The 26601-nt window shown below is 36.1% G+C and overlaps 1 protein-coding gene across 1 annotated transcript; it reads left to right on the forward strand.

Moving 5' to 3' along the window:
- The first annotated feature begins 1876 nt into the window (after positions 1-1876).
- LOC113178003 (amine sulfotransferase-like) lies at positions 1877-26601 on the forward strand. Its single transcript, XM_077802147.1, has 9 exons — positions 1877-1901; positions 4317-4408; positions 6332-6400; positions 7923-8128; positions 9045-9047; positions 16658-16784; positions 17585-17679; positions 24221-24407; positions 26379-26601. The coding sequence occupies exons 2-9, from the start codon at positions 4327-4329 to the stop codon at positions 26498-26500; spliced, it is 891 nt and encodes a 296-aa protein (XP_077658273.1). The 5' UTR covers positions 1877-1901; positions 4317-4326; the 3' UTR covers positions 26501-26601.

Raw genomic sequence — 26601 nt, forward strand, 5'->3', positions numbered from 1 at the left:
TATAAAAGCTAGAAGAGAAAAGTGTATTATGAATATTTTTAAGGAAACATGAAATGCAGATTACCTCTTATTAAGGAAGTTGGCAAAGTACCCATTTGGCTATCAAATGCTGAAGAACATAGTGTATATCAACATTATCAGATTAAGCAGTCATCACAATATTCCCAACTCACAAGAAACAGATGTTTAGAAACAATTAGAAGCTTAAAACCCATCAGGTTCCAAATTCTTAGTTTTGCAAATATTTCAACACAGGTTACTGCAAAGTTATTGAAAGTGTTATATTTTTTGCACAATTTAAGCTTTATACGTGTTCCACATCTGAGAGGATGGGACAAAATATTAAACATGGTTTCATGGATTCAACATCAGGAAATAGTCTGCCCTGCTTGGCTATCAAATGAAACACTGAGATGTTGACTTTGATTACAGATAAAGTATTCTTTGTGTAAATCTTTACACTGTGGTACAAGATGTCCCACATTTATCCTTTTCTGCCCCACCTCTGCAATCAGCCATTACTCTAGATTCCTTGCAGGCCGTCTTACTTGCTAGATGCACATAACATTGTGTGGTTGGGAAGAAGTGAATCAAAATTCTGCCTCTGCTCATAGAAGCAGCTGTCTTATTCACTTGGCTGTTATTACTGACTGGTCTAGGTTCTCACACCTGATAATTATTGGGAGTCAGGGAGAAAAAGAGGGAAGAGAGGAAGACAAAAGAATCCAAGAACCTCAAAAGACCCCCTTATACATTTTGTTCATTAAAATTTGTGTAATGAAAGAAATTCTTATTGAGCTTGTAAAAATAATAGTCTACTCCTATTTCTACACTTCACACTATGTTTATCTTCACAAAATGGACTATTTTAGAAATACAGACTTAGTTGAAAAGTATCATGAGGAATAAGAGACAAGTTTTATATTTATAAACTGAAATTAGCCTCAGATTACACTCTACTTTCTAACCAAGAGGATTTGTACATTGAAAAGATTCAAGATCTCCCCTGGGATCAAATTCTGTATTTAGCGGGAACTTGAGAATCATTATCTAAGAGCAGCTTGTATGAGCATCAAAAGACGGAGGAATGACTCAAGATTCCAGGAAAGATGTTAGAACAGACCTGAGATGAATAACAGTTATGGTGGAAAACAAAAAGGTAATATCCACCATTAAAACAAATAATGGGACATCGATTAGAAAGGGCAACTAGAAGTGTAGTGGAAAACAAATTTATGTTCTTAGTGAGTTCATATAACCCACTTGCAAGTTTATATAACCCCTAGAGCCTTCTGTAGCTACCGCCAGTTAAGCAACAGAAGAAACAAACTTCCTGAGATTATGCAAGAAAACACCTGAAGAATGATCACCAGCCCTTAAATGGGCTGGAAGAAGACTCACCATCATTCAGGTACAAGGAAGCTGTCTTATAGATTTCAAATGCTTCCTTGTCTTTGTTTTATAATTGCTGTAATTCAGTAAATGTGCCCTCTCTTCTCCTAAAGGTTTTTAAGTATCTCCAAATCTTCTGATCCCTTTAAAGAACATGGGATAGGGGATGGGGCTGTGGCTCAGCAGCAGAGTACTCACCTCGCATGTGTGAGGCCCTGAGTTCAATCCTTAGTCCCACATAAAAATAAGCAAATAAAATAAAGGTATTGTGTCCAACTACAACTAAAAAATAAATATTTAAAAAAAAAACACCTGGGATAACCTGATATGCTTTCCCCAGTGCCAACAAAATCCTACTCCATCTACTGATCTACTCAAATAGGTGCTAGAACACTACTCACTGGCCAAAACAAATTCCATAGGGTCTATTTATTCCTCAGTGACAGAGCAGTTCCTGTCAGCCTGAAATTTTTGTGAGAACTGGTTTCCTTCAGCAGCTGATCTCAACAGTGAGTACTAACAGAATAGATTCAGAGACACTGTCAATTCTCATCCTATTTTGTATGAGACAAATATATGTATTTACCTCCTTTTCTCCCTAATTATCTATGAACATCCCCTACCCCTTTTCTTTATGACTTCCATGAAGTAATAAGAAGGAGACAAAGACAGGCTTGCTACTTATACAATCAGCTTCTCCTACATGCATCATAGACGCAAACTATACTGAGGAGCCAGTGAGCACCTACCTGAATCCTCCTCACATGCAGCTTTCTCCTTTGCTTCCGTGATACCACAGGTTTTAAATTTCTTTTCCCCTTAGACTGAAAGTTGATTGACTAAATGTAATAAACAAGAAAATAGAAAAATTTCATTCGAAATGTTTATGGATACCACCTGATGCTCTTTCTCATCAACCAGCATTTCTCGAACCCTTGGTGATATTTCAGGGTGTGTGTGGTGGTGTTATGGGCTGATAGGAGGGATGTGGTAGGGATCACACTTCACTTTTGGCTTTCTCCTCAACTTATATTTCCTACTATGGGCTTCTCCATTTATCCATGTGATGCAGTATAAATTCTCCCTCACCACAATCTGAAGGCTGAATTCTCCAAGGTTTTTCCTAGGAAATGCAGGATGTCAATATCAAAATAGCTCTCCAACTGCCTGTATTGAAAACAATCTTTTGATGCATCAGCCTAGCTCTTCTGTCCTCACTACTCAAAATTTCATGTTTCCTAGATGTCAACTTATAGAGGGGAAACCTCTAGCAGCTTAGTAGGGCCTTAATTTTATCTTTCATTTGGTAGCCAAGAAGCCAATCATGAAGGCATCACCCAGGTGAGTCTAACATTAATCATTTTCTGTTATTACTCTGAAAAAGACTAAACTCTGAATTCCTCCTATTGATCAGGTAACTTGGACTGTTTGTAAAGAACTCAATGTTATTTCTTGACATACAATGTAAACAAAGCCAAATTTAAAGCTTTTTAGCAAATTCAGTTTCTTGGCATGCACAGAATTTTAAAAAATATAAATAACAAATCTATACTGGTTCTAAATCTACAATTTATAAGATTGTCTCAACCATGTAACCTTCAAGGAAAGATTCTGAGGAAGAGCTAATAGAAATGTTTGGCTGGTCTGAATTTTGTAGGGATTCTGACCATGGACATATACATGGAAGCATTCCTCTTGTGAGCACACTCAGAGAGTGTAACTGGCACTGTTTCTCACACTTAGAATGCCCTGCAATTTCTCCTAGGAACTAGTAAGATAATGAATGCATGTGCTATGTCTAGCTGCTGTGGCAATGCCCCTAAAGTCCTATCAGCCTAGACCTTGATCTCAGGCACACAGCTCCTGGGACAAACACAATGTTTCACTGACCCTAAACTTGTCCACATAATAGTAACTTTATACAATGGACTTTCTTGAGAGCTACACAAAACTCCTAAAATTGCACATTAAATTCAGTATGTAACTGAGGGATAAGCTGCATAATGTTGCTAAGTCTGTAACTTGCCTAGTAATACAATGACCAATACATACTAATGATGCCAATGACCTGAAGTAACCTATGGATATAAATAAAGCTGGCAGCTTGGCCATTTTGCCATCTTTCCTCCTTCTGCATCTTGTCTCTGTGTCTCCCTTATTATTTTCCTTACAGAACTTTAATAATGTTTGTCTTTACATTGTTTGCTTTCTGTTTTTATTTTAGTTTTTTATTAAAAGATTCATATGATTTTTTATTTTAAAATCTCCTACTGTAAACTATGATAACTTCATGAAGTAATGTAACTATGAGGGCAGCATTTCTGAGGTAAAAACCAATTTAAAAAAGCAAAGCATTTTCATTTTTCACTTTCAATAGCATCTCAGATCCCTAATTCAGAAGTTTCCTTCAGAGAAGGAAATAAAAGCAGAGATGGAAATAAAATAGAAATAAAAGCATATGGATTGAAGAATGTCTTATTTCTACAACAATCAAAAATAAAGCACTAAAAATATAAAACACTGAGAAATTCTCGATAAAAAGTATGAATTCTCTGACCAAATTATCCCTTCTCCAATCTTTCTAGTTCAGCTAGCTGGACAAGTTTAAATAATTTGGTTGACTTCTCTGAGTTAATTTCCTCTTCTCTATGTTGAGGATCATGATATCTGTTCCTCATGGCCCTTTAAGAAGAGTTGTCTCACTTTTCAGGATTTCTGCTGCCTCATCTTTAAAATACTGATGCTAGCAATAAAGCAATGTTGGCTTTTTGTGACGTTTTAAATCATTCATATATGTGCTGTGGTTAGTGTCATAAGTATGTTCATACACATCAGACATTGCAATAGTGCTAGGCATATATTGACCACTCAATAACTATTATTCACTTCTAAAATAACTTGAAATTTTATGTTTGCACTTGTAGGTGAAAAAATATGGACAACACAGAGGAATACTTACTTGAATTTAAAGGCTACAATTTTGAAAGGTCTTTAGTTAAAATTCATATAGTAGAATGTTAGAGTATGTAAACAAGTCTGGATGGTGCCTGGCAAAATGCCAAAGGTAGTGGTTTGAGAAGTAACAAAAGGGACCCATTAAGTGTGGAGATTCCTTATTGGTTGACTGGTGTATCTAGTTTATGCTAATTAAGATAAGCTGTGCAAAATGTATAAATACCTCTGTTCTCCTACAATAAATGGCTTCCACTCCTGCTGTATCAACATACACAAGTTATTTGTCACCCCCTGGTTATTTTGCTGCAGCGGGACTGGGGCAGAAGGTGGCCCATTACGGGGAGCCCCGGGACACTTGGCGGTAAGTGATGAAAAAAAGCTGCCCGTCCATAGATAGGACAAGAGCAATCTGGTTGTCCCTAGGCAGATAGGGCGAGAGGAAAAATGGCCATTTCCAGAAAATGGAGAAGATTGATACAGTATGTTTGTGTCTTGTTTTGTCTTGGTGTATTGTATTGTCTTTATGATGAAAATATGGAAGGGGTGAGAAGTAAATTGATAAGGGAAAGAGACACCCCAGTGGAACCAAGAATAGATAGGGCATGTGTTGATAAAAGCCCAGGAACTCTAGTCAGAAAGAAAAAGAAAGTTCAGAAGAAGAAGGATTATCAGGAAAAAAGTTGCAGCAAAAGGCTATCACTGAATACTTTTCGTTACCGGAGGGTGTGTGAATCTGTGCAGAGGCTGCCATGTGCGCAAGCCAGTTACGGTACAGCAAGTATTTTCCAAGCGGTGGCAGCCTGCTCTTCCACTGCTGGGAGCCCAAATCTAGACCTGACCCGGAGGCACAGTCTCACAGGTTCTTGCTCCCTGTGCCGGGAAGCAGTTTGAGTCCTGGACACTCCCCAGGACCATCCGGGGATGCCTGGGACACTACAGCTGGCAGAAGACACTACCAGCATCCCTGATGTTTGGTCATTTTCAATGCCAATAACTAAACTACAATGGTTCTCCCACACCTGGAAGCTAAAGAGTAATGAGCACTATTAAGGCTTATTTCAAATGTAAAAAACCTTGAGGTAATGTACTAAATTGTTCAGAAGGTTGTTTTCTTAGTGGAATGCTACAGGATTTTCTTTAGCCATCCAGAGTTCCTGCCTTTATCCCAGTGCTGGTGAAAACGAGGGTGGAAGAATTTCCAGTGTTGCTGAAAACCGGAGGAGATTTCGGCTGACAAACAGATGAGACTTCAGATCAAGCTAGCTGCCTGCAGAACTTACCTGGACTGTGATTTAAGCTAGCTGCCTGCAGAACTTACCTGGACTGTGATTTAAGCTATCTGCCTGCAGAACTTACCTGGACTGTGATTTAAGCTAGCTGCCTGCAGAACTTACCTGGACTGTGATTTACCTGAACTGTGAGTTAATCTATTGAGACACTGTTTTACCTGGACTGAGACAACAAACTGTAATCTACAACAAATTGTAACTCGGTATCTTTGCTAACGGTGTCATTGCTGGTATAATTTTTCCAAGGGCTTCTTGCATGGAGCCATCAATTGGCTTGGTATTGTGGCATATTGTAACCTCCCTTTCTGTTTGTAGCAGGTTATTTATGGTGTTTCTGTAAAAACCACTATGGTTGTTATTTAAATTAAACAAAAGGGGGGAATGTTAGAGTCTGTAAACAAGTCAAAATAACACCTGGCATTTTGCCAGGGGAATGTTAGAGTCTGTAAACAAGTCTGGATGCCCTCTGGCAAAATGCCAGAGGGAGTGGTTTGAGAAGTAACAAAAGCTAGCCATTAAGTGTGGAGATTCCTTATTGGTTGACTGGTGTATCTAGTTTATGCTAATTAAGATAAGCTGTGCAAAATGTATAAATACCTCTGTTCTCCTACAATAAATGGCTTCCACTCCTGCTGTATCAACCTACACAAGTTATTTGTCACCCCCCCGGTTATTTTGCTTCAGCCAGACTGCAGCAGTAGAAAGTGCAGATGATTTTGAAATTAGAGATGATGATGTCTTCATAATCACCTATTCAAAATCTGGTAAGTGTAAAGAGTGGCCTCATGATACTAGATTTTTAACTAAGTTTGGTGTGTGTGTGTGTGTGTGTGTATGTGTGTGTGTGTGTAAATGTGCTGTTTTTCAGATATCCACAGCAGCCTGACCTACATTTATATATCCATTAAGGATCTGAAAAAAGTTAGATGAATCTCAAATCTATACTACCAAAGCTCATTTGCAATGGATACATTGTCAATTCTGTAAAAAATATATATATAAAAAAACAAAATGCTGAGTCATGAGCAGGTACTGGGTACATGCTGACCTGTTAGCTTGGTCTGTTGAACAGACCTGAGACAGTCCAAACTCCTCTTTTCTCTAATTTGTAAATGCTTCCTGAGTTGGAAGATTTATCTTCCATAATTATTCATGTTCCAAGATGTTTCATTTTCTTGAGAAGTATTCCATGACAGCTGAGTTCCACTGAAGATTCTCAAAAACAGTTTCAACCAGTAAGTTCTACTAGAAAATAAAATAAGAATGATTTTGAGATTTGTGAAGACCATCATTACAAAGAAGTGGTAAAACACAATCCGGTTGGGCTAAACTAATGAGCCTTATGTAATAGTGACTTCTACTTCAGCAGGGCAGGATGATTGGCTTGGTTTGAGTTTTTACATTTGCCCAGGCAGACTAAGGGATAAAGCTGTAGTTATTAACATTCTACATACAATGGTTTGCTTATTTATAGTGTGGTTTCTTCAGAACACCACAAAGAAGTTGGTCATACTTGGTTAGGCCATTCAAGTTAAAAAAATGTTTATATATAAAACATTTTTATATATATATATATCTTTGCTCATGTCAGGTTCTGCTATTTCCTGACATCCTTGGATGCTTCAATAGTTTATACAACATTAAGTGGTAAATAGAAAAGGGGTAGAAAGTGAAATCGCTTATAATTTTGTTAATTTGTCTATAATTCTAAAGGGTAAAGTTCTAAGAAAGGAATCTCAGGAAGGAGAAAGAGATGCCCACAAAATATAGTAAAAAGAGACTCCGTAACCAATAACATATGTTAAGAAAATATAGAAGAAATAAGCTCCAAGACTCCAAACAGAAAGAAATGACACAGAGAAGGAAATGCTAATTTCCCTCATGTGATCAGTACAGGGTATATGCATGTGTGGAAATATCACACTCTATCCCATCAAAATGTAGAATTATTATTATAAGTTAAGGAAAAAGTTAAAAATACTAAAAAGGACCTAACATGGAGCAGGAAACAGAGAAGGAGAGGCAGAATTAATACAAATCATCACTATCATGGAATCAGAAAAAACACAACTCTTCAAGTGATAAAGAAATTTAGAGTCTTTGATTTTACCTTTATTAACTTTAATGTTTCATAGAGAAAAAAATGAAAATCAGACAAAGTTGTTAGCATACTTAGAGTGTCTAAAAGAAAAGAAAGCTCAAATGATTTTATGGTGAATGACACTATTGTTGACTTAATTTTTAATGACTAATTGAGTCTGAAAACAAGATGATTTATTTTTTCAGGTACCATCTGGACTCAGCAGATACTAAGCTTGATTTATTTTGAGGGGCATCGTAACAGAACAGAAGATATCAAAACAATAGATAGAGCTCCCTTCTTTGAATACAATACTCACAATTTGGACTTTATCAAAATGCCATCCCCTCGCCTCTTCGCTTCCCACCTCCCATATTATTTAGTTCCAAAAGGAACAAAAAAGCTAAAGTATGTCCTTGAGCTTAATCTTTTTTTTTTTTTTTTTTTTTTGCACAAACAAAATAACCTGCTTTAAGTAGATTCCCCAACCTCACTAAACCACAGTTTTCCAAATGTTACAATCATTGTATGTTTAGGACATTGCCTTCCACAATAAAAGTATATGAAAGTCTGGCGCAGTCTTGGCTGGGCACAAGATCATGAGCCACTCACACTTTGTAGATTCAAACAGCAATTCTTTATTCCCGAACTCACACCAGCCTTCAACAAACCCGTTCTGGGGAAATCCAAATTCTCCCGCACAATTCATGTCCCAAATCTTTCTCAATTCCACGAGAACTCAATGGGAACTCAGGCAGCAGGAATGCCCTATTCCCAGCAGCAATAAACTTAAACCTGGAACTTCCCTAAAACCACATAACATACAACACATAAGACAATAACAACCGCCTTGTAGCTTTACCTAGGTGAAATCTCCATTGCAATGTTTAAAAACTCCACAGTCAAAAAATAAAACTGATCAGAAAAACATTAACCTAGGTTTGTATGAGCTCAAAAAATAAAATAGAACTTTACGATGTGGGAAAAATGCAATAATAAAATAGATATTGAAAAAAGCACCCTAGTTAATCACTGTCCCAGATGTAAGAATAGCCAAGCTGGAGTTCTGGATATCAGCTGTTATGGATTTGAGTCAAATCATCTTCTTTTTCTGTAGAAATTGCTTTAGTTAATCTCTCTGGAATCCAAATCGGCTGCTGTTCTCCCTGTGGAAACACACAAACAGACCCCCGACTCCAGACAATAACTGGATCAGGACCTTTCCATTGTCCTGTTAGAATATCTTTCCAAAGTACCTTAGGCTTATGTACATTTTTCGGATACAAATGTCTTTCCCCAGCACTAAGTCCTGATGAATCCAAATTTAGAAAGTTTAAAGTAAAAATGGTTATTTAAGTTTATCTTTGAGGGATATATACCCCTTTCCAATTCCCTCTTTTTGCTTTAATAAGTACATTTTAATAGTTTGATGAGCTCTTTCAACTATGCCTTGTCCCTGTGGATTGTATGGGATTCCTGTTATATGAGTAATACCAAATGATGAGCAAAATTGTTTAAAATAGGTAGAAGTATAACCAGGACCATTATCTGTTTTTAACTGTTTAGGAATGCCCACAGTGGCAAAATTTTGTAAGCAATAAGCTATAACATCTTTAGTTTTTTCTCTGGCATGAAGGGAGCCCATCAAAAATCCAGAAGAAGTATCAACTGTAACATGCAAATATTTTAATTTTCCAAATTCTGGCAAGTGTATAACGTCCATCTGCCAAATATGGTTAGGTACCAGTCCTCTAGGATTGACTCCAAGATTAACTTGTGGTAAAAAGGTCACACAATTTTGACATCTTTTTATTATATGCCTGGCTTGTTCCTTAGTTATTTTAAAATGCTTTTGTAAAGTATTAGCATTAACATGAAACCTTTTATGAAAATTTGTAGCTTCTTCTAGTGTAGAGAAAATATGTACGTCATGTGCAGTTTTATCTGCTAAATCATTGCCCAAACTAAGGGCTCCAGGCAATCCTGTATGTGTCCTAATATGTCCTATAAAGAATGGATCTTTTCTGTCCCAGATTAGACTTTGTATAGTGGAAAACAATGAGAAAACAGTAGAGGAAGGGGAAATACTACCAGCATCTTCAAGGGATATTATAGCATTAACTATATACTGACTATCAGAAAATAAATTAAATACAGAATCTTTGAACATCACAAAAGCTTGTAAAACTGCATTAAGCTCTACCTTTTGAGCTGATTGTTTGGGTACTAAAAATGTAAAAGTTTGATCAGGGGTAACTACTGCTGCTGTACCAATAATAGACCCATCAGTGAATATATTTGGAGCATTCATGATAGGTGTTTTTCTTGTCATTTTTGGAAAAATTACAGGATGCAATGACCAAAAAGACAAAAAGGATTCGATGGTAAATGATTATCAAATGAAACATTAGATTTGCACATGATTATTGCCCAAATATTTAACTCATTAGCTAACTCATCAATTTGATCCATAGTACATGGAGTAATAATTTTATTGGGAGAAATTCCAAACACTCCCTTTACTGCTCTCATTCCTTTGAGTTTTAATTGTCCTACAGCCTCAGGATACCTAGTAAGAATAGTGTTAGGAGAATAAGATAAATGTATCCACAATAATGGACCTTCTTGACAAAATACTCCTGTAGGAATATTTTTTGTTGGTAGTACAATAAATAATAAAGGCAAACATATATCAATTCTGTCTAGATGCATATATTCCATATACGTTTCAATAATTTTTAATGCCTTTCTAGCTTTAGGAGTTAACATTCAGGGTGAATTTGGATCTGATGGACCTTTTAGAATATCAAATAAAGGTCCCAACTCTCCTGTTGGTATGCCTAGATAAGGCCTTATCCAATTTATGTCTCCCAATAACTTTTGAAAGTCGTTAAGTGATTTGAGTTGATCTACTCATATTTGAATTTTTGGTGGACGGACCATGGTTGAGGATAATAGAACTCCTAAATAATTAGTTGGAAAATTTAATTGTACTTTATCTATTCCTATCTCTAGATTATAATTTTTTAATAAGTTCGTAAGTGTGGCATAACATTCCAGCAATGTGTTTTTATCTTGATGTGCTAATAATACATCATCCATATAGTGAAATATTTTTAGTTCAGGATTTTGATTTCTAAGTGGCTGGATTGCTTTATTAACATAGATTTGACACATAGTTGGACTGTTAGCCATCCCTTGAGGGAGTACTTTCCACTCATATCTCTTATCAGGACCTTCATGATTTAATACAGGGATAGTAAATGCAAAACATGGACTATCCTTGGGATGAATTGGAATTGAAAAAAAAAACAATCTTTAATATCTATAGCTAAAACATGCCAGGTTTTTGGTAAAGCAGACAATTGAGGAACCCCTGATTGAGCAGGTCCCAAAATAACCATCTCATTATTAATGGCTCTTAAATATTGCAATAATCTCCATTTACCCGATTTCTTTTTGATGACAAAAATGGGAGTATTATGGGGAGATACGGAAGGTTGTATATGTCCTTCCACTAATTGTTTTTTGACCAGATCATGGGCTACTTGTATCTTTTCTTTAGTCAGGGGCCACTGAGGAACCCACACTGGTCTTTCTGATTTCCAAGTAATTTTGATTGTCTCAGTGGCCCTTTATGAAAATCCAAGCCATGTCTGTCTGTTCCTTGATCTATTTGAATTGGTGCTGCTATACCTTGTTCTTGTTTTCCTAATCTTTTTTCTTTCCTAACACCTTGTCTAGCCCCAGTAGTGGGCACATTAGGATTGATGTTATTTGTTAACATCAAACCTAATTGATCTAGGACATCTCGTCCCCATAAATTTATGGGAAGATGATCTAATACATATGGCTGTATAGTTCCCTCATATCCTTCAGGATCCTTCCAATCTAATACCATAGCACTTCCATGGAGATTTGTTGCCACTCCTAGGCCTCCAAGCATTTGAGTGGCTTGTTGTAATGGCCAATGTTTTGGCCATTCTTGAAGAGATATGATGCTAAGGTCAGCACCTGTGTCCAGTAGCCCATTCAATTCATGACCTTGAATATTTAGTTTTAGCATTGGGCGAGAGTCTAAATTTAAAGACAGCATAGCCCAATCTACACCTGTGGAGTCTAATCCCCTGGAACCTCTTTCTATACTACGACTAGAGAACTTATTATGTAGGCTGGGTATTATTAGCAACTGTGCTATTCTACCTCCAGGTGAAATTACTGATATACCTCTTGCAGAACTAGCTATAATTTTTATTTCACCTACATAATCGGGATCAATTACCCCAGGACTTATCATAAGTCCTTTTAATGTAGATGAACTACGTCCCAATAATAAGCCTACTGTTCCTTGGGGACGAGGTCCTTTAACTCCTGTAGGAATGATTTGAACTCCCATCTCTGGAGTTAATACTGCTCTGGCAGAGGCACAGAGGTCCAACCCTGCGCTCCCTCGGGTTTGTCTGATGAGGGATTTAATGGACAATGTGTCCTGGGCACCACTTTGATGGTGTTGCTGGGTTCCTCCACTGCCCCATATATTTGTGGTTGTGGGCCCTGGAGCATTGGGCCCCCCAGTCCGTTTTTTGGCAATGAAGCCTGATGCCTTTCTCCACGATATCATGGGTAAATACCTGATCCTTGTCAGTTTTTTGATAAGGGAGTACCTTCTATGGTGGTTTGAGAACGGCATTCATTAGCCCAATGTCTCCCTCTATGGCATCGTGGGCAAATACCCGGTATTCTATTCCTTTGATTTCTAGTTTTGTTAAAACCTCCTCTTATGGGGCAACTCCTTTTAAAATGTCCTGTGTGTTCACAATTATAGCATGTTTCTGGCCTGGCATCTAAAGCCTGTTGTATTGCAGCTGCCAAGACTTGCCCTTGTTCATTAATATCTCTACATAATTTAATATATGTGTTTAAGTCTTCATGTCTCCATGGTCTAATAACCTCTCTGCAGCAACGTTTTGCTTGGTCATAAGCCAGGTGTTTTATTAATGGTATTGCTTGTTCTGTATCCCCCAAAATTTTGGCAGCTGTTTGAATAAGCCTATCTACAAAGTCAGTGTAAGGTTCATTAGCTCTCTGTATTACCTTAGATAGCTGACCTTGTAAATCTCCATGTCCTTGTAAAGTCTTCCATGCCCTAACTGCGTCTGCAGCAATTTGTGCATATATAGCAGGATCATATTCAATTTGTTGCCATTGACCTTCATAAGGTCCTTTTCCTAACAACATATCTAGATTTCTTTGAGGGTAACCGGCTGCTGCATTTCGCCTAGCTGTCTCCGTGCAAAATTCCTCATTGGCAACCTTCCATAACAAATATTGTCCTCCATTTAGCACAGATTTACACATGCTAGCCCAATCTGGTGGCATCATGTCCAAGTTAGTAATGGACTCAACCATGCTTACCGTGAAGGGAGCTTGGGGACCATAGGTTGTTACAGCCTCCTTTAACTGCTTCACTGTTTTAAAATCTAAAGCACGATGAATTCGCTGCCCTCCTACCTGTTCAAGTACAGGGCATGCTAATCTTTGAGGTCCTGTCTCAGGATCCCACTTATCAACTACGGGGTTTGAGGGCCATTCAGCTGTCTCTATCGGTGGGGCTGTTGGTTGAATTACACCCTCTGGTAAAACGGAGTTAGTAACAGCCTCTTGTTGTGGCCTTTTTCCAAATAACCCCTTTTCCTTTAAATTTTCTTCCTCTGTCTGACTAGCTCGAGAGACCTTCTCTTTTGCTTGATCTAAAATGTCTTTCTCCATGGTCTGAACCTCTAACAATTTACTTAACACCTTTTTGGTTTCTTTTTTACTAATTTCTAATCTTCTATAAAGATAACGCAACCCAATAAGATAACACAAAACAAAACCGCAACTGAATGAAACAAAAACTGAATAAAAAATCGTTGTATCAAATTTCTCTTCCTCAGGGCAGACAAACTTCAAACCTTGAGCCAACCATTTTTCCAAGTTTGCCTGAGAAATTTCTAGGGATAGGCAGCTTGAAACAAAAACGAAATGAATCAAAACAAGAACAGATTGTCTTTTGAAATGGTCACCCATTCTCTCGCCTTCCCTCAGGGGCGAGGAATTTCACTTACTCCAAGTTTCAGATGTTCCGTGTAGGGACCACCAAATGGCGCAGTCTTGGCTGGGCACAAGATCACGAGCCACTCACACTTTGTAGATTCAAATAGCAATTCTTTATTCCCGAACTGACACCAGCCTTCAACAAACACGTTCTGGGGAAATCCAAATTCTCCCGCACAATTCACGTCCCAAATCTTTCTCAATTCCACGAGAACTCAACGGGAACTCAGGCAGCAGGAATGCCCTATTCCCAGCAGCAATAAATTTAAACCTCGAACTTCCCTAAAATCACATTGTCTTAAACCAGGAATGCCTTAAACTTGTCTTAAACCCGGAACGCCCTAAAACCAAGGACTGGGATACTTCCTAAAACCTGCAGGATACACCTTAAACCTGGATCCACCCTCGTCCTTGAGCAGGGTCACCTTTCTCAAACACACATGCAAGGTCACAGCGAAAGTCCAAGGAAAGTCCATTTAACATGAGGAATGCTGGCAAGGAAATTTTGATGCATCATTCCTACTTGGCAATGGCCCTCAGCAAAAGTCCTAAAAACTATGCCTGTAATAAGCAATTGTGGATATAATTTCACATTGGCCATAAATGCCATTCTTTTTTGTAGTTTCATAGAAATTTATTGTATGGCTTTGCAATAATTAATGTGTATTTGATGTATAGGTAAGTTGCAGCCAATGGATGTCTTGTGCTGTTAATAAACATTCACATAAAGACTTGCACTTTAATTCTCATGCCATGTTTCAATTAATGTGAAGTTTTCAAATTGAAATGTCTAATATTTTAGGTGTTGACAGGGATTACCTGCATGCTTTTTATAATATATGAATCAGACTTCATCAAATAACCATGTAGGAATGCCTCTGTCCTCACATGCTTACTAATAATGGGAATTATCAAATTTGCCTAATATGCTAAGTAAGAAAGTAATCTCTCTTTGAGGGAATTCAACTCTTTCAATTTTAATAAGATTATCTTTTTATTTTTTATTGGTCTTGAAATATTCTTATTCCAGGTTGTCTTATTTACTGTTTTGTGGGAAATTTATTTGTGGCAAAATCTTTCCCTTTATAAAGGAAAGACTTTTTAAATAAATTGATGAAAACTTTTAACCTTATGTAACCCAACTGTTAATACTTCTTTCATGACTTCTGGTTCTAATACTGTACTAAGAAAATACAACACTAACAACAAAGATTGTGTAAATGCCCTCTAGCTTTTTTCTAACTAAGAGTATTATTTTTAACCTTTTTGTTGGTGGGGTAGGAGGTGTGGGGTGGTAAGGAGGGATTGAACTCAGGGTCACTCAACCACTGAGTCACATCCCCAGCCCTATTTTGTATTTTATTTAGAAACATAATCTTACTAAATAACTTAGCACCTCTCTTTTCCTGAGCCTGGCTCTGAACTCATGATCCTCATATATCTTCTATCTTCTTTAATTAAATGTCCAGTACATCTGTTTCCAGTATTTATTTTTGTCAATATTAACATTTTAAAATGACCATTTTTAGTGTAACTATGGGTGTAATTTTGTTAATGTTTAAATACTTTGTCATTTCAGTTTTACCTTTTTAATTGGTTTCAGCTCTTTGAGATTTTTTTTTTAGTTTAAAAGTGTTTGTATAGTTTTCTATCATGGGCAATGGTGTTTACATATTCTAATTTTGGGAATTTATTTAAAAGTTAATTGTCAATTGCATGATCAGTTTTCAAACATGGAATATGTTTCATACATGAGAAAAGGAGATAAATTTTCTGTGTTGGGTACTTATACAAATTTGAGAAACTAAATAAAATAAAATTTTAATAATCAATTTTGCAAATTTATATTTCCTTTTGTTGTTTTGTTAAAGACAATTCTCTGTAAGTGTTCTACTATGATTGTGGCTAAATCAAAATACTTACAGATTTACTGAAAAATTTCCATTGAAATTTTTCTATTATGATCATCATTGTACAAATGTTCCTTTTCTTTTGGTCTTTGAAACATATTATGGGCCATCCCGTTAAATCATTTGGCCTGCAATTTTTACTTAATTTCATTTTATTCCTTATTCTCTAATTCACTGGGACTTTGCCACATGCTCCTGTTTGTTCTTGATTTGAAGTTCCATTTTCACTGCTGCATAACTTTAAACTTTTGAAAGTAGTTTTATCAGATCTGTTCTTTTTCTTCATAGAAAAATCAGAATATTCCAGCATTTGAATATCACTACATGCTGCTATAAGTGTTCTTGAGAATGCCCTTTGGGCACATATGCAGGAGTTTCCCTGGAATATACATCCAAGAAAGGACTGCAAATCCAAAAGTACAATGATGTACAGTTCTATGGGATGAGGCTATATTTTCTTAAGAAAGCAGGTGTATCAATTCTTGCTGTAATTGGTAATGGATATGTTTTATTTTCCCCCCTAGTAATGATACATATCAGAATTTAAAATTTTTTCAATGTTTTATTTATGAAGTGGTTTTTCAAATGATCTTAACTTGCATGTCCAATACTCAGTAATGTGAATAAGCCTGTTTTGAAAGATTATTGACCATAATTATTGTATATTCTGTGAAAGGACTTTTTGACCCGACTTTTCTTTAATGATATTTTTCATATTAATTTTCTTTATACAGTTTTTCTCCTATATATAAAAGTATTTATTTTAACAATACGTTTTGTAAGAGAGAAAAATTGGGGGAACACCTAATTTTCCATGGCTAATAGAATGGATTAAAATAATTTTGATTCATTTAGCTAATAAATGTTTATGCAACCGTTAAAAACTTGAAATAATATGCTGGAATAGTTAATATTATTTCTAATTCTTCCTGCAGATTCTTTATATCTACAGAAATCCTAAAGATGTTTTGGTTTCCTTTTTTCGTTTTTCAAATTGTGTGGCTATCTTAAAGAATTCTGATACTTTTGAGAATTATATAAAAATGTTTCTAGATGGAAAAGGTAACTATGAGTTTATTTATCAAGAAACTTAGGGAAGATATGAAGAGAGATGGAAAAAGGCAATTGTACAATGGATGCTCTTGAGTAGTTAGTCTGCCACCCAGTGGCCTTTCCTTCCTTGCCAGGACCATGTGGGTCTTGTCAACTTTTCAAAGGCATGTTGTTTAGAAAACATTTTGACCAGTCCATAAGAGGCTTACACGTATTCTCTCAAATTAAACTAGCTACAAATATAATTAAAATAATACATTCCAGAATCACTAATGATCAGGGTGTTTGTGTACTCTCTCATTGACCTTTGGTAAGCCTTCTTGGGCCATGGTGGAGTTTATCACTCCATTACTGATGAGGATTGAATGTTGCAACGGACTTGTAGTGAGAAGTATCAGGATCTCACTGATTTAAAGATTACATTCAGGTTCTGTCTCATTGTAGACAGGTAGCTTTGCTATCCAGAGATCTTATAGAATGAGAAGAAAAATGGACATGTGTGTTTTCTGATGGATATAGGAAAGTGGAGGAACTTGCTTTAAAGAAATCTGATTTAAACTTAGACCCAGGGGCTTTCTCATTTCTTTATTGCTGCCTTCCTGCATCCAGAAGGTTGCTTTTCATGGTCACTTCTCTATGAAAACCATGATTGTTCCCCTAAGCAGTAATCATTTCAAAACAATAATATAGAATTTCAGTGGTTGGGACCTTTATTTTTATTTTTGTGACTATAAGGAGGAAAAGACAGAATGCTTTGCTATTCAATAAGTGCAACATCTTCACCTTCTTACAAATTATTTTTTGCACAGTGGTGGGAAGTCGTTGGTTTGATCACATAAAACGCTGGTATGAACACAGACATGATTTCAATATTCAGTCCATGAGCTATGAAGATATGAAAAAGGTAAAATAAGAAGTATTTTTTTAAAATTCTATTTTTAAACCTTTTTTCTCCTGGTTTCAGGAAAACTCATTCTCCTAGTCATTTTCATACATATTTCGTAGGCTTTTGGGGGGTAAGTGGGGGTTCTAATTTCCTGCTTATCCATTAATTAATACTGGTTTTCCTCAAGGGTTTTTTCTCACTACACACAGTCACCATGGTTATCATTTTAAAACTGAAGCAATAAAGGCAACCTCAAATATCTAGGATACCAATCTTTTAAATCATTTTTATTAATATTAATTACATATTAACGGGTTTTGGTGTCTGATTTCTATATGACCATGCAACATGCACTGATCATATCCAATCTCCCTTCTTCCACTCTTACCTCCCCTTCCCCCTGGACTCTTCACAGGCCCTAGTATTCACGATTCTACTTTCAGTCCATATTTGTTGTTCTCAAGTGTGTCTCTTGCACTACTTGCCTTCGTATGTCTGGCTTATTTTATTTAACATGATTTCCTCCAGTTCATGAATTTTGCTGGAAGATTTCACTTTTTATATCTGAATAATAGTCCAGTGTGTGTGTGTGTGTGTGTATGTGTGTGTGTGTGTGTGTGTGTGTGTACCATATTTTCTTTATGTGTTCATCTTTGATAGTCACCTAGGCTGAATCCTTATCTATTGTGAATAGTGATACAATAAACATGAACATGTGAGTTGTCTCTTTTATATATATACCCAGGAATGTAACAGTTGGATTATACAGTAGTTCTGTTTTTAGTTTAGTTTTTTTTTTTCTTTGAGGATACACCATACAACAAAGTTTTTTCCATGGTAGTTGTACTTAAGAAAGTTCATCAAGGAACACCATGACACTGCGGGAAGAAGCCACTTCAAAGACAGGATAATTGTTGCTATAGATGAGGGTGAGCCCTGTGAGGCACATTCTTCCTGTTTTTTAAAGAGAATCTTAAAACTAGTTCTCATGTGAAGTCATAGGATGCTTATATGCTGATGAAAGTTTCAAAACTGCCTGAAAACTTTGTGTAATTCAAACATAAGATAGTTGAAGTTTATTGTTCTGTGGACTCTAGTTGGTATGTGGATTCATTAATACATCATCTATTCAGTTACTTAAACAATCACTGAATGATTGCTCTGTGACTGGCACTGAATTGTGAGTAATAGATGAATGAATTTTTATAGACAGAACTCATAATCTATCAGGGAAAACAGGTACTCACCAAGCTAGTATATGTAGTTCAAAAGAAATAAGTGAAATTATTAAGGAAAAGTCTAACTACAATGTCAATGTGCATATGCTCTGAGAGTATCTAGTATATTTGAAAGTGATGGTCTTTTTTTTCCTGAAATAAATAAATAAGAGCTAACAGAAAAAAAAAGAAATGTGAGAGACGTATAAGAAAAAAGGAAAATACATGAGACCTTTGAAGACCTAAGGGAAGAACTGGAACAATGTGTTCGAGATGAAATATTAATATAGAGGGGTTTTGTAGGAGCCAGATTTTATAAGATCTGTAGGATATGTTAATGAGAGTGATTTCTTTAAAGTTAAAAGTAGTCAAGAGCCTCTTAAAGAATTATTAAGAGGGGTAGCCATAGAATACAATTTATATTTTTGAATGTTATTTCCATTCATGAATTAAAAAGAAAAAATAGTGAGTATAAGGAATCCAGTCCAGACACAGACCAGTGTGTTAATCCACTGAACATCAGTGCTTCCTTGGATTGGAGTAATGTCATTATGAATGAAGAGAATACAGAGTTTTGAGGCACAGCTAAGATGTAAAAAGAAAAGGGATTGTACAAAGGACAAATGACAAAGAGAGAGGTATCAAGGATGCTTCCTTTATTTCCAGTTGGTGCATCTGTGCAGATCGTGGTCTCATTCGTGAAGGTGTTTAGGGCACTCTGAGGCAGGGTTGGGTTAGAGGGATATCAGAGGAGCTTGAATATGATGTTGTTTTTGACCTATGAAGATTAAAGTGATTTAGAAGAAATCAAATGAATAGACTGAGTAACAAATGAAAAATACAAATCAAAAGCTCAAAAAATATTTCTGCCTTTAGATATTAATGCCATTAATTTGAACATCATCACTATAAAGAATATAATGGCAGCAGCTTGGGAGGCTGAAGCAGGAGGGTTGAGAGTTCAAAAGTAGCTTCAGCAATTTAGTGAGGCTCTAAGCAACTCAATGAGACCCTATTTTAAATTAGAATATAAAAAGGAATAGGGATGTGGTTCAGTGGTTAAGTGGCCCTGGATTCAATTCCCAATACCAAAAATAAAATAGAATGTATGAGAAGAATGAATGTGATTAAAATTAATTGGGGTAGGGTTAAGTAAGGGTCTAAAGGAGAGAAGGAATATAGACCTTGGTCAACTGAAGTTTTCAGCTTTAGAGCTCTTTCTAGAGAAACCTCACAATGATGTCAAAAATTAGATATTCAGGGCCGGGGTTGTGGCTCAGTGGTAGAGTGCTTGCCTAGCATGTGTCAGGCACTGGGTTCTCTTCTTAGCACTGCATGTAAATAAATGAACAAAATAAAGGTCCATAAACATGCAAACAATATTTTTTTAAAAATTAGGTATTCATTAAAGTTGGAATACATTTTGGGTCTTCCTTTGTTTGCTGCTTCCCTTGGAAATGTCTTGGTAGTTTTAGGAAACACTGCCCATGCCTGCTTCTCCAGTGATAAACCCAGCAAGACGTATAAACTCAGGGCACTTTCTCTCAGAGGATTTTTCACATTTCTCACTTAATTAGTAGTCGTAGCCCTAGAACCTTAATGACTAAGCAGGATTATTTTCTACTTTCCTGTCACAAGTAGAATCAAGTGGTATATAACTGAACTAGAAACAATTATAACTATAATGTTTAAAGATTCATATTTAGGTGGGTAAAGTCAAGTTAAAAGACCAATAGTTCATTATCATTTAATGAGGATGGAGGTTACCATTGGGGGAAGGACAAGGTTTAAAATGAGGAAAGGGTGTTTATTGGGGGGTTCTGGAATGCGTGTCATTTTCATATGTGTATTTTAAAATGTAAAAATTGTAGAAATACTTTAATTTATCTTAAGAGAAATTATACTCCCCTTTGGGGGGAGTCTGATATGAGAGATTTAATCATTCCCATCCTGTTATCTCTTCCTTTAATATATTGGAACTGGCTGATGCCTCTAGGAAAGAAAGGTATACATACCTGAAGGGTGTGGTGCCATTGTCTTTGTAGACCCCACAAATACAGTGGTAAAGAAGAGAGCTGCCAGTTGTGTTACATGAAAAACCATTTTGTGAAATATGGCTAGAATATTGGACAGTAATAGGTAGTAGAATTAGGGAATGGCTGGTGTGCTGAAGAACTGGCCGAAGTGCAAGACTGTAGTAAGACCTAGAGAAGAATCTCTGAATCTATGTTATGGTTTAGATATGATCTGTCCCCCAAAAGATCATATGTGAGACTATGAAAGAAAAGTTTAGGGATGATATATGATAGGATGATAAATGCCCTGATCTAATCAAGTCATTAATCCCCTGAGTGGTAATTGGAGGAGGTAGGTCATCAGGGATATTCCTTTGTCATGAGCTGATTGGAGCTCTCTCTGCTTCCTGGTATGATGTCTTGAGTTGCTTTTCTCCATCACATTCTTTCACCATGATGTTGTGACTCACTTCAGGCCCTGTGGAATGGAGCCGGCTGTCTATGGACTGAGACCTCTGTAACTGTGAGCCATCAAACAAACTTTACCTCCTCTAAGTTTATTCTTGTCAGGTTTTTTGGTCACAGCAATGAAAAACCTGACTAAAACAATCTGTGTTTCATCTTCCATTAAAATTATTCACTAAAGTCTACATTTCGATTAACAAGCTGAGGATTTATCTGATACTTTGGTTAATAATAGTTAGCTTTTGGGGAAAGATTTTAATTTTATCTCTTATTTCTTTGTATGTGACAAGCATAGCTGTTTTGAAATTCTTTTAGATAATTTCTGCATTTGTAACATGCATAGTTCTATTTTTATTGTCTTTTTTATGCTAGAGCTTGTTCACATTTTCTTATCCCTTTGTATTCATTTATATCCCGATTTTATTATTTTTTTCGGCACCCAAGTTTGGTGTAGAAATAAGTTAATAACTGTGGTGTGGGAGACCAAAATTGCTCGTGACTGAGTCACACTCCTCGGCTGGGTGCTGAGGTGCTCAATCACAGAAATGTGGCAGAGCTTTTCCCACCCTTCTTGGGTTCAAGGGTTGGTGTCTCATGCATGGATGTGTCTTGGTACAGCCCCAAGGGTGGAGCTATGCTCACCTGTTCTTTTGTAATATTACCCCTTGCCCTGTTTAGGATAGAATCTTCCATGGAAGTGCCTTGTGTGTGTCCCTTTCTCTTACTGTGCCTTTGGGTGTGGCCTACCCAGATGTCAGTCAACCTGCTGACAGTGGACATCATGCACACAGATTCAGCCCCCCAAAACCTGACCCCTTTCCTCATTTGAATAGCTTCTCCTCAATAAAAGAGGTCAGGGCATGTGCACTCTCTCTCTTCCTGTGGACCCTTAAAGTCAGAGGAGCTGTCACATGACCCCAAAGAAAAAGGTATTTGTGTCCCTTGTGTGGTTATTTTTCACAGCCCAATCAGCCCAGTTCAACTGGAGTAACCTCTTTGAGATACAGTTTTTCCAGTTAAGTACTATTGCCTATAGTAATTCTGTTTAGGTTTTATCCTCCCACTGAACTTTTTACTTGTGATAAAATATCCATGACATAAAATAGACCACTTTAACCACTTTGAGGTGGGTATCAGGGATTGAACTCAGGGGCACTTGACCACTGAGCCACATCCCTAGCCCTATTTTGTATTTTATTAGAAACAGGGTCTCAGAGAGTTGCTTAGCCCTTGCTAAATTTTGAGGCTGGCTTTGAACTGGCCATCCTTCTGCCTCTGCCTCCTGAGTCCCTGAGATTACAGGCATGAGCCACCATTCCCAGCATGCTTTAACCATTCTTTAAGGGAACAGTTGTGTGTCATGAAGTATGTTCATATTCTTGTGCCAACATCACCACTATCCGACTCTCAAATGAATTCATATTGCAAAACTGAAACTCTATATTCACAAGGCTATAATCCCTCATTCTCCACTCTCAACCCCTTGTAGGTCTTGTATAAAAACATTCTACTTTTTTTGTTTATGAAGTTGATTAGTCTTAGTATATCATATCAGTGGAATCATACAGTATCTTTTGACTGGCTCATTTAACTGAACTTACCATAATGTCTTCAGGGTTCATGCATTTGTAGCATAATTCCTTCCTTCTAAGGCTGAATAATATTCTAATGTACATATCTACTACATTTTATTTGTGTATCTTATACATATACATACATACACATCACTTTTATATTCTGCATTGTGAATAATGATGTATGAACATGGTGTACAAATCTCTCTCTGAGAGTTTACTTTCAATTTTGGGGGTATATACACAGAAGTGGATTTGTTGGGTAATATTGTAATGCTGTTTTTAGGTTCATACTATTTCCATTGCATTTGCAGCATTTTTACATTTCTACCAATATGCATAAATCTTAATTTTTCTGTGTCATTGGTCTTATTCTTTTTGGTTGTGGTTTATTTTTAATAGTAAAAGTATTGAAATAAAAAATAAATAAAATATTTAAAAATTTAAAATAATAATAGCCTTCCTAATGCGTGTGAAGTGGTACTTTACTGTAGTTGATTTGCATTTCCCTAATGATTAGTGATGATGAGCATCTTTTCATGTACTTATTGGACATGTGTATATCTACTTTGAAGAAATCTCTATTTAAATCCTTTGCCAATTTTTAATTGGACTGATTTTGTTATTCTTGTTGATTTGTAAGAATTCTTTATGTATTCTGGGTAGTAGAACTTTTCAGATATTTGTTTTCTTATTCTAAAACTTAAATTTCTTTGTTCTAATGTTTTTTTGTTCTGTTTTGGGTTTTTTTGTTTGTTTGTTTGTTTGTTTGTTTGTTTGTTTTGGTGTGTGGTGAGAGTACTTTTCTTGGGGTTTATAATGTATAAGATAATCTTATGGGCTAACAGGGATCATTTCATTTGCTTTATTTTCTATTTCAGTACCTTTTTTTGCTTTTATTGCTTAGTTGCTCCAGCTAGTATTTCTAGTATCATGATAAATAAAAGTGGAAAATGGAGTTGAACTTACTCCTATCTCAGATGAAAATCTTTCTCTCGTAGTTGAGTTTCCTGTTAGCTGTTCCATATAAGACTTTTTCATGTTGAGGTAGATTCCTTCCATTGCAGATTTATTGAGCAATTCATCATAAAAAGATGTTGAGTTTTGTTAAATTATATTTTGTGCATCAATTGAGATAATCATGTCAGTTTGTTTCCTCATTCTCTTCTCATAACAAACTACATCGTTCATATGATGACACTTCTTTGCATTCCAGGAATCAATTTCACTAGAATATGAAAATGTTGTGTGTTTAGCTGTAACTCATGCATACTCATGACTCTTTCAGGACCTCAGAAGTGCAGTGCTGAAAATCTGTAGATTTCTTGAGAAAGAACTTAGTGAAGAAGTTGTGGATACTGTTGTGAAACAGGCTACCTTTCAGAACATGAAGACTAATCCACAAGCAAATTATAATGATATTGTAAAACAGGAAATGGGAGTGAGAAACACTGAAGGAAATTTTCTGCGCAAAGGTACTATTCAGTAGTTCATAGTAGCAACATGTAAGCTGTCATTCAAGTCCTTGATACCTAGGAGAAATAATAAGTGCTTCCATTATGTCTCTCCAAGTTACACTGACATTTGGAACCTAGAGAAATTAAATGTCTAATTGAGAATAGGTCTGAAGAGGTTTTCAAGAAACCTAAGTGTTTTAGTATACAAACTGACACATTAACTTGTTTAATTAATATTGCCTTATTGCTAAGTCACATGAGCCTGGGCAGGTATATTAAATGAGAAGAACAATAATCCTTGTTTTCCCTTTTTTCTCCTAGAATAATCTAAGGAGTAAACTTAATTCGTGTTTTCCTGTGCTGGGAGGAGGTTTGGATTACTGTGTTCCCATGTGTCATCACAAAGAGTGATATCTTATTAGTGCTATCTGCTATGAATTCAGTTACTTCAAAAAGTCAATGAAATCCTTTTTACTGTGATCTTATTATATGCTTGAAGTAGTTGTCAAGAATGAATATTATTTCCCTTGTAACTGATACTCTTTAAATTCAAATTATTAGTAGTAGTAGTAGGACGATAGTAGTACCAGAGATTGAACTCAGGGGCACTCAAGCACTAAGCCACATCCCCAGCTGCTATTTGGTATTTTATTTAGAGACATGGTCTCACACTGAGTTGCTTAGAGCCTCACCCTTGCTGAGGCTGGCTTTGAACTCAACATTCTCCCGCCTCAGCCTCCTGAGCTGCTGGAATTACAAGCGTACACCACCACACCTGGCTTCAAATTGTTAATTTTTAATTTAATCATTTAGTGTATAAACATTCTAAACACTTCACTTCTACTTTATTCACATTTTATGCGATAATTGGCTCATAATTTACCAATAGGATGATGGATATTAATTTATGAACAATTATAAAAACATCTTATGGACATTGCTCTAGATATTGATATATTTTAAAATTCTTTTTTGTTGACATTTATTGTCAATTCTCCCTTTTCATTCCTCAGCTACAGTAGATAAAAAGCAATTCTCATATCCCTAAGAGCTTGTTATCTTTCCCAAAGACCAATAATAATGTCTACACAAGTTAACCTGGTAGCTGGAATGCTAAGTTAGTTTTCATTTAAGAAGAATGGCATAATGTAATCCCTGCAGCTCAGGAGGCTGAGGCAGGGGAATGCAAGTTCAAAGCCAGCCTCAGCAAAAACAAGGTGCTAAGCAACTCAGTGAGACCCTGGTTCTAAATAAAGTACAAAATAGAGGTGGGAAGTGGTTCAGTGGTCGAGTACCCCTGAGTTCAATCTCCGGTACTCACCCCCACAAAAAAGAATGGCATAATGATGGTTTAATCTTATATAAAAAAAAAAGATGCAGGAAGAGAAGCTCTGGTGCTCTATATGACTTATTTTATTAGTTGAAAATGCTTGAGTCTCGTTTTTTTTTTCAAATTGAAAAAGAAAGAAATACTTATCTTGGAGGGTTTTAGTAAGAATTATATTACAGTTATAAATGTGGTTCACTTAGTATGAAGTTCACTTTGTATATATACAGGAGTATATACATTAAAAATACTTTTAAAATTCTAATATATTCATATCTTTATAACTTTTTATTCTTAAGGATCACATAGTGGGAAAGGCTAACATACGGGGAAGTGAATTTTCAATCTATTTACTGCATTATTGTGTTCCTAGATTCTTTATTCAATCATTCCTGTGTAAGAAAAGATGAGGTCTCCAATCCTGTGGACCGGAACAAATATTTAGTTTGGTTGAAAAGAGATTAACCCATTAATCCATTAATTTCCAATTTTTAAATTCTGTGAACACAATAATATTCACATATTATTACAAAGTTACTACAGGAGGTATATTGGTTTCTCCATTTAAATTTAACAGTTATTCCACATCTGGGAAAATGGGACAAATGGGTTCAGTGGTTGAGGCAGTCTTTAACATGTTATTCATGTTCTTATCCCATTAGGTACCATTGGAGATTGGAAACATCATTTTACTGTGGAGCAGAATGAAAGATTTGAAAAGATATTCCAAAGGGAAATGAAAGACTTTCCCCTGAAGTTCATCTGGGATATAAATGAGGAGTAGAATTCTAATCAAACTATAAAAGAATCATAGGAACTCTAATCAAAAGCTATACCTTAATGTACATAATAATAATAACATACATAATGCCTATTACTAATTAT

Source organism: Urocitellus parryii, chromosome 8, assembly GCF_045843805.1.
Source record: "Urocitellus parryii isolate mUroPar1 chromosome 8, mUroPar1.hap1, whole genome shotgun sequence".
Taxonomy (NCBI): domain Eukaryota; kingdom Metazoa; phylum Chordata; class Mammalia; order Rodentia; family Sciuridae; genus Urocitellus; species Urocitellus parryii.

What these genes read in the sequence shown, in the direction of transcription:
- LOC113178003 (XM_077802147.1), top strand. Translation starts at nt 4,327, where the DNA reads ATGGACAACACAGAGGAATACTTACTTGAATTTAAAGGCTACAATTTT. An exon ending in GCTATGAAGATATGAAAAAG is followed by an intron (nt 17,680 to 24,220) that starts GTAAAATAAGAA and finishes TGACTCTTTCAG; the next exon opens with GACCTCAGAAGTGCAGTGCT. An exon ending in AGGAAATTTTCTGCGCAAAG is followed by an intron (nt 24,408 to 26,378) that starts GTACTATTCAGT and finishes TTATCCCATTAG; the next exon opens with GTACCATTGGAGATTGGAAA.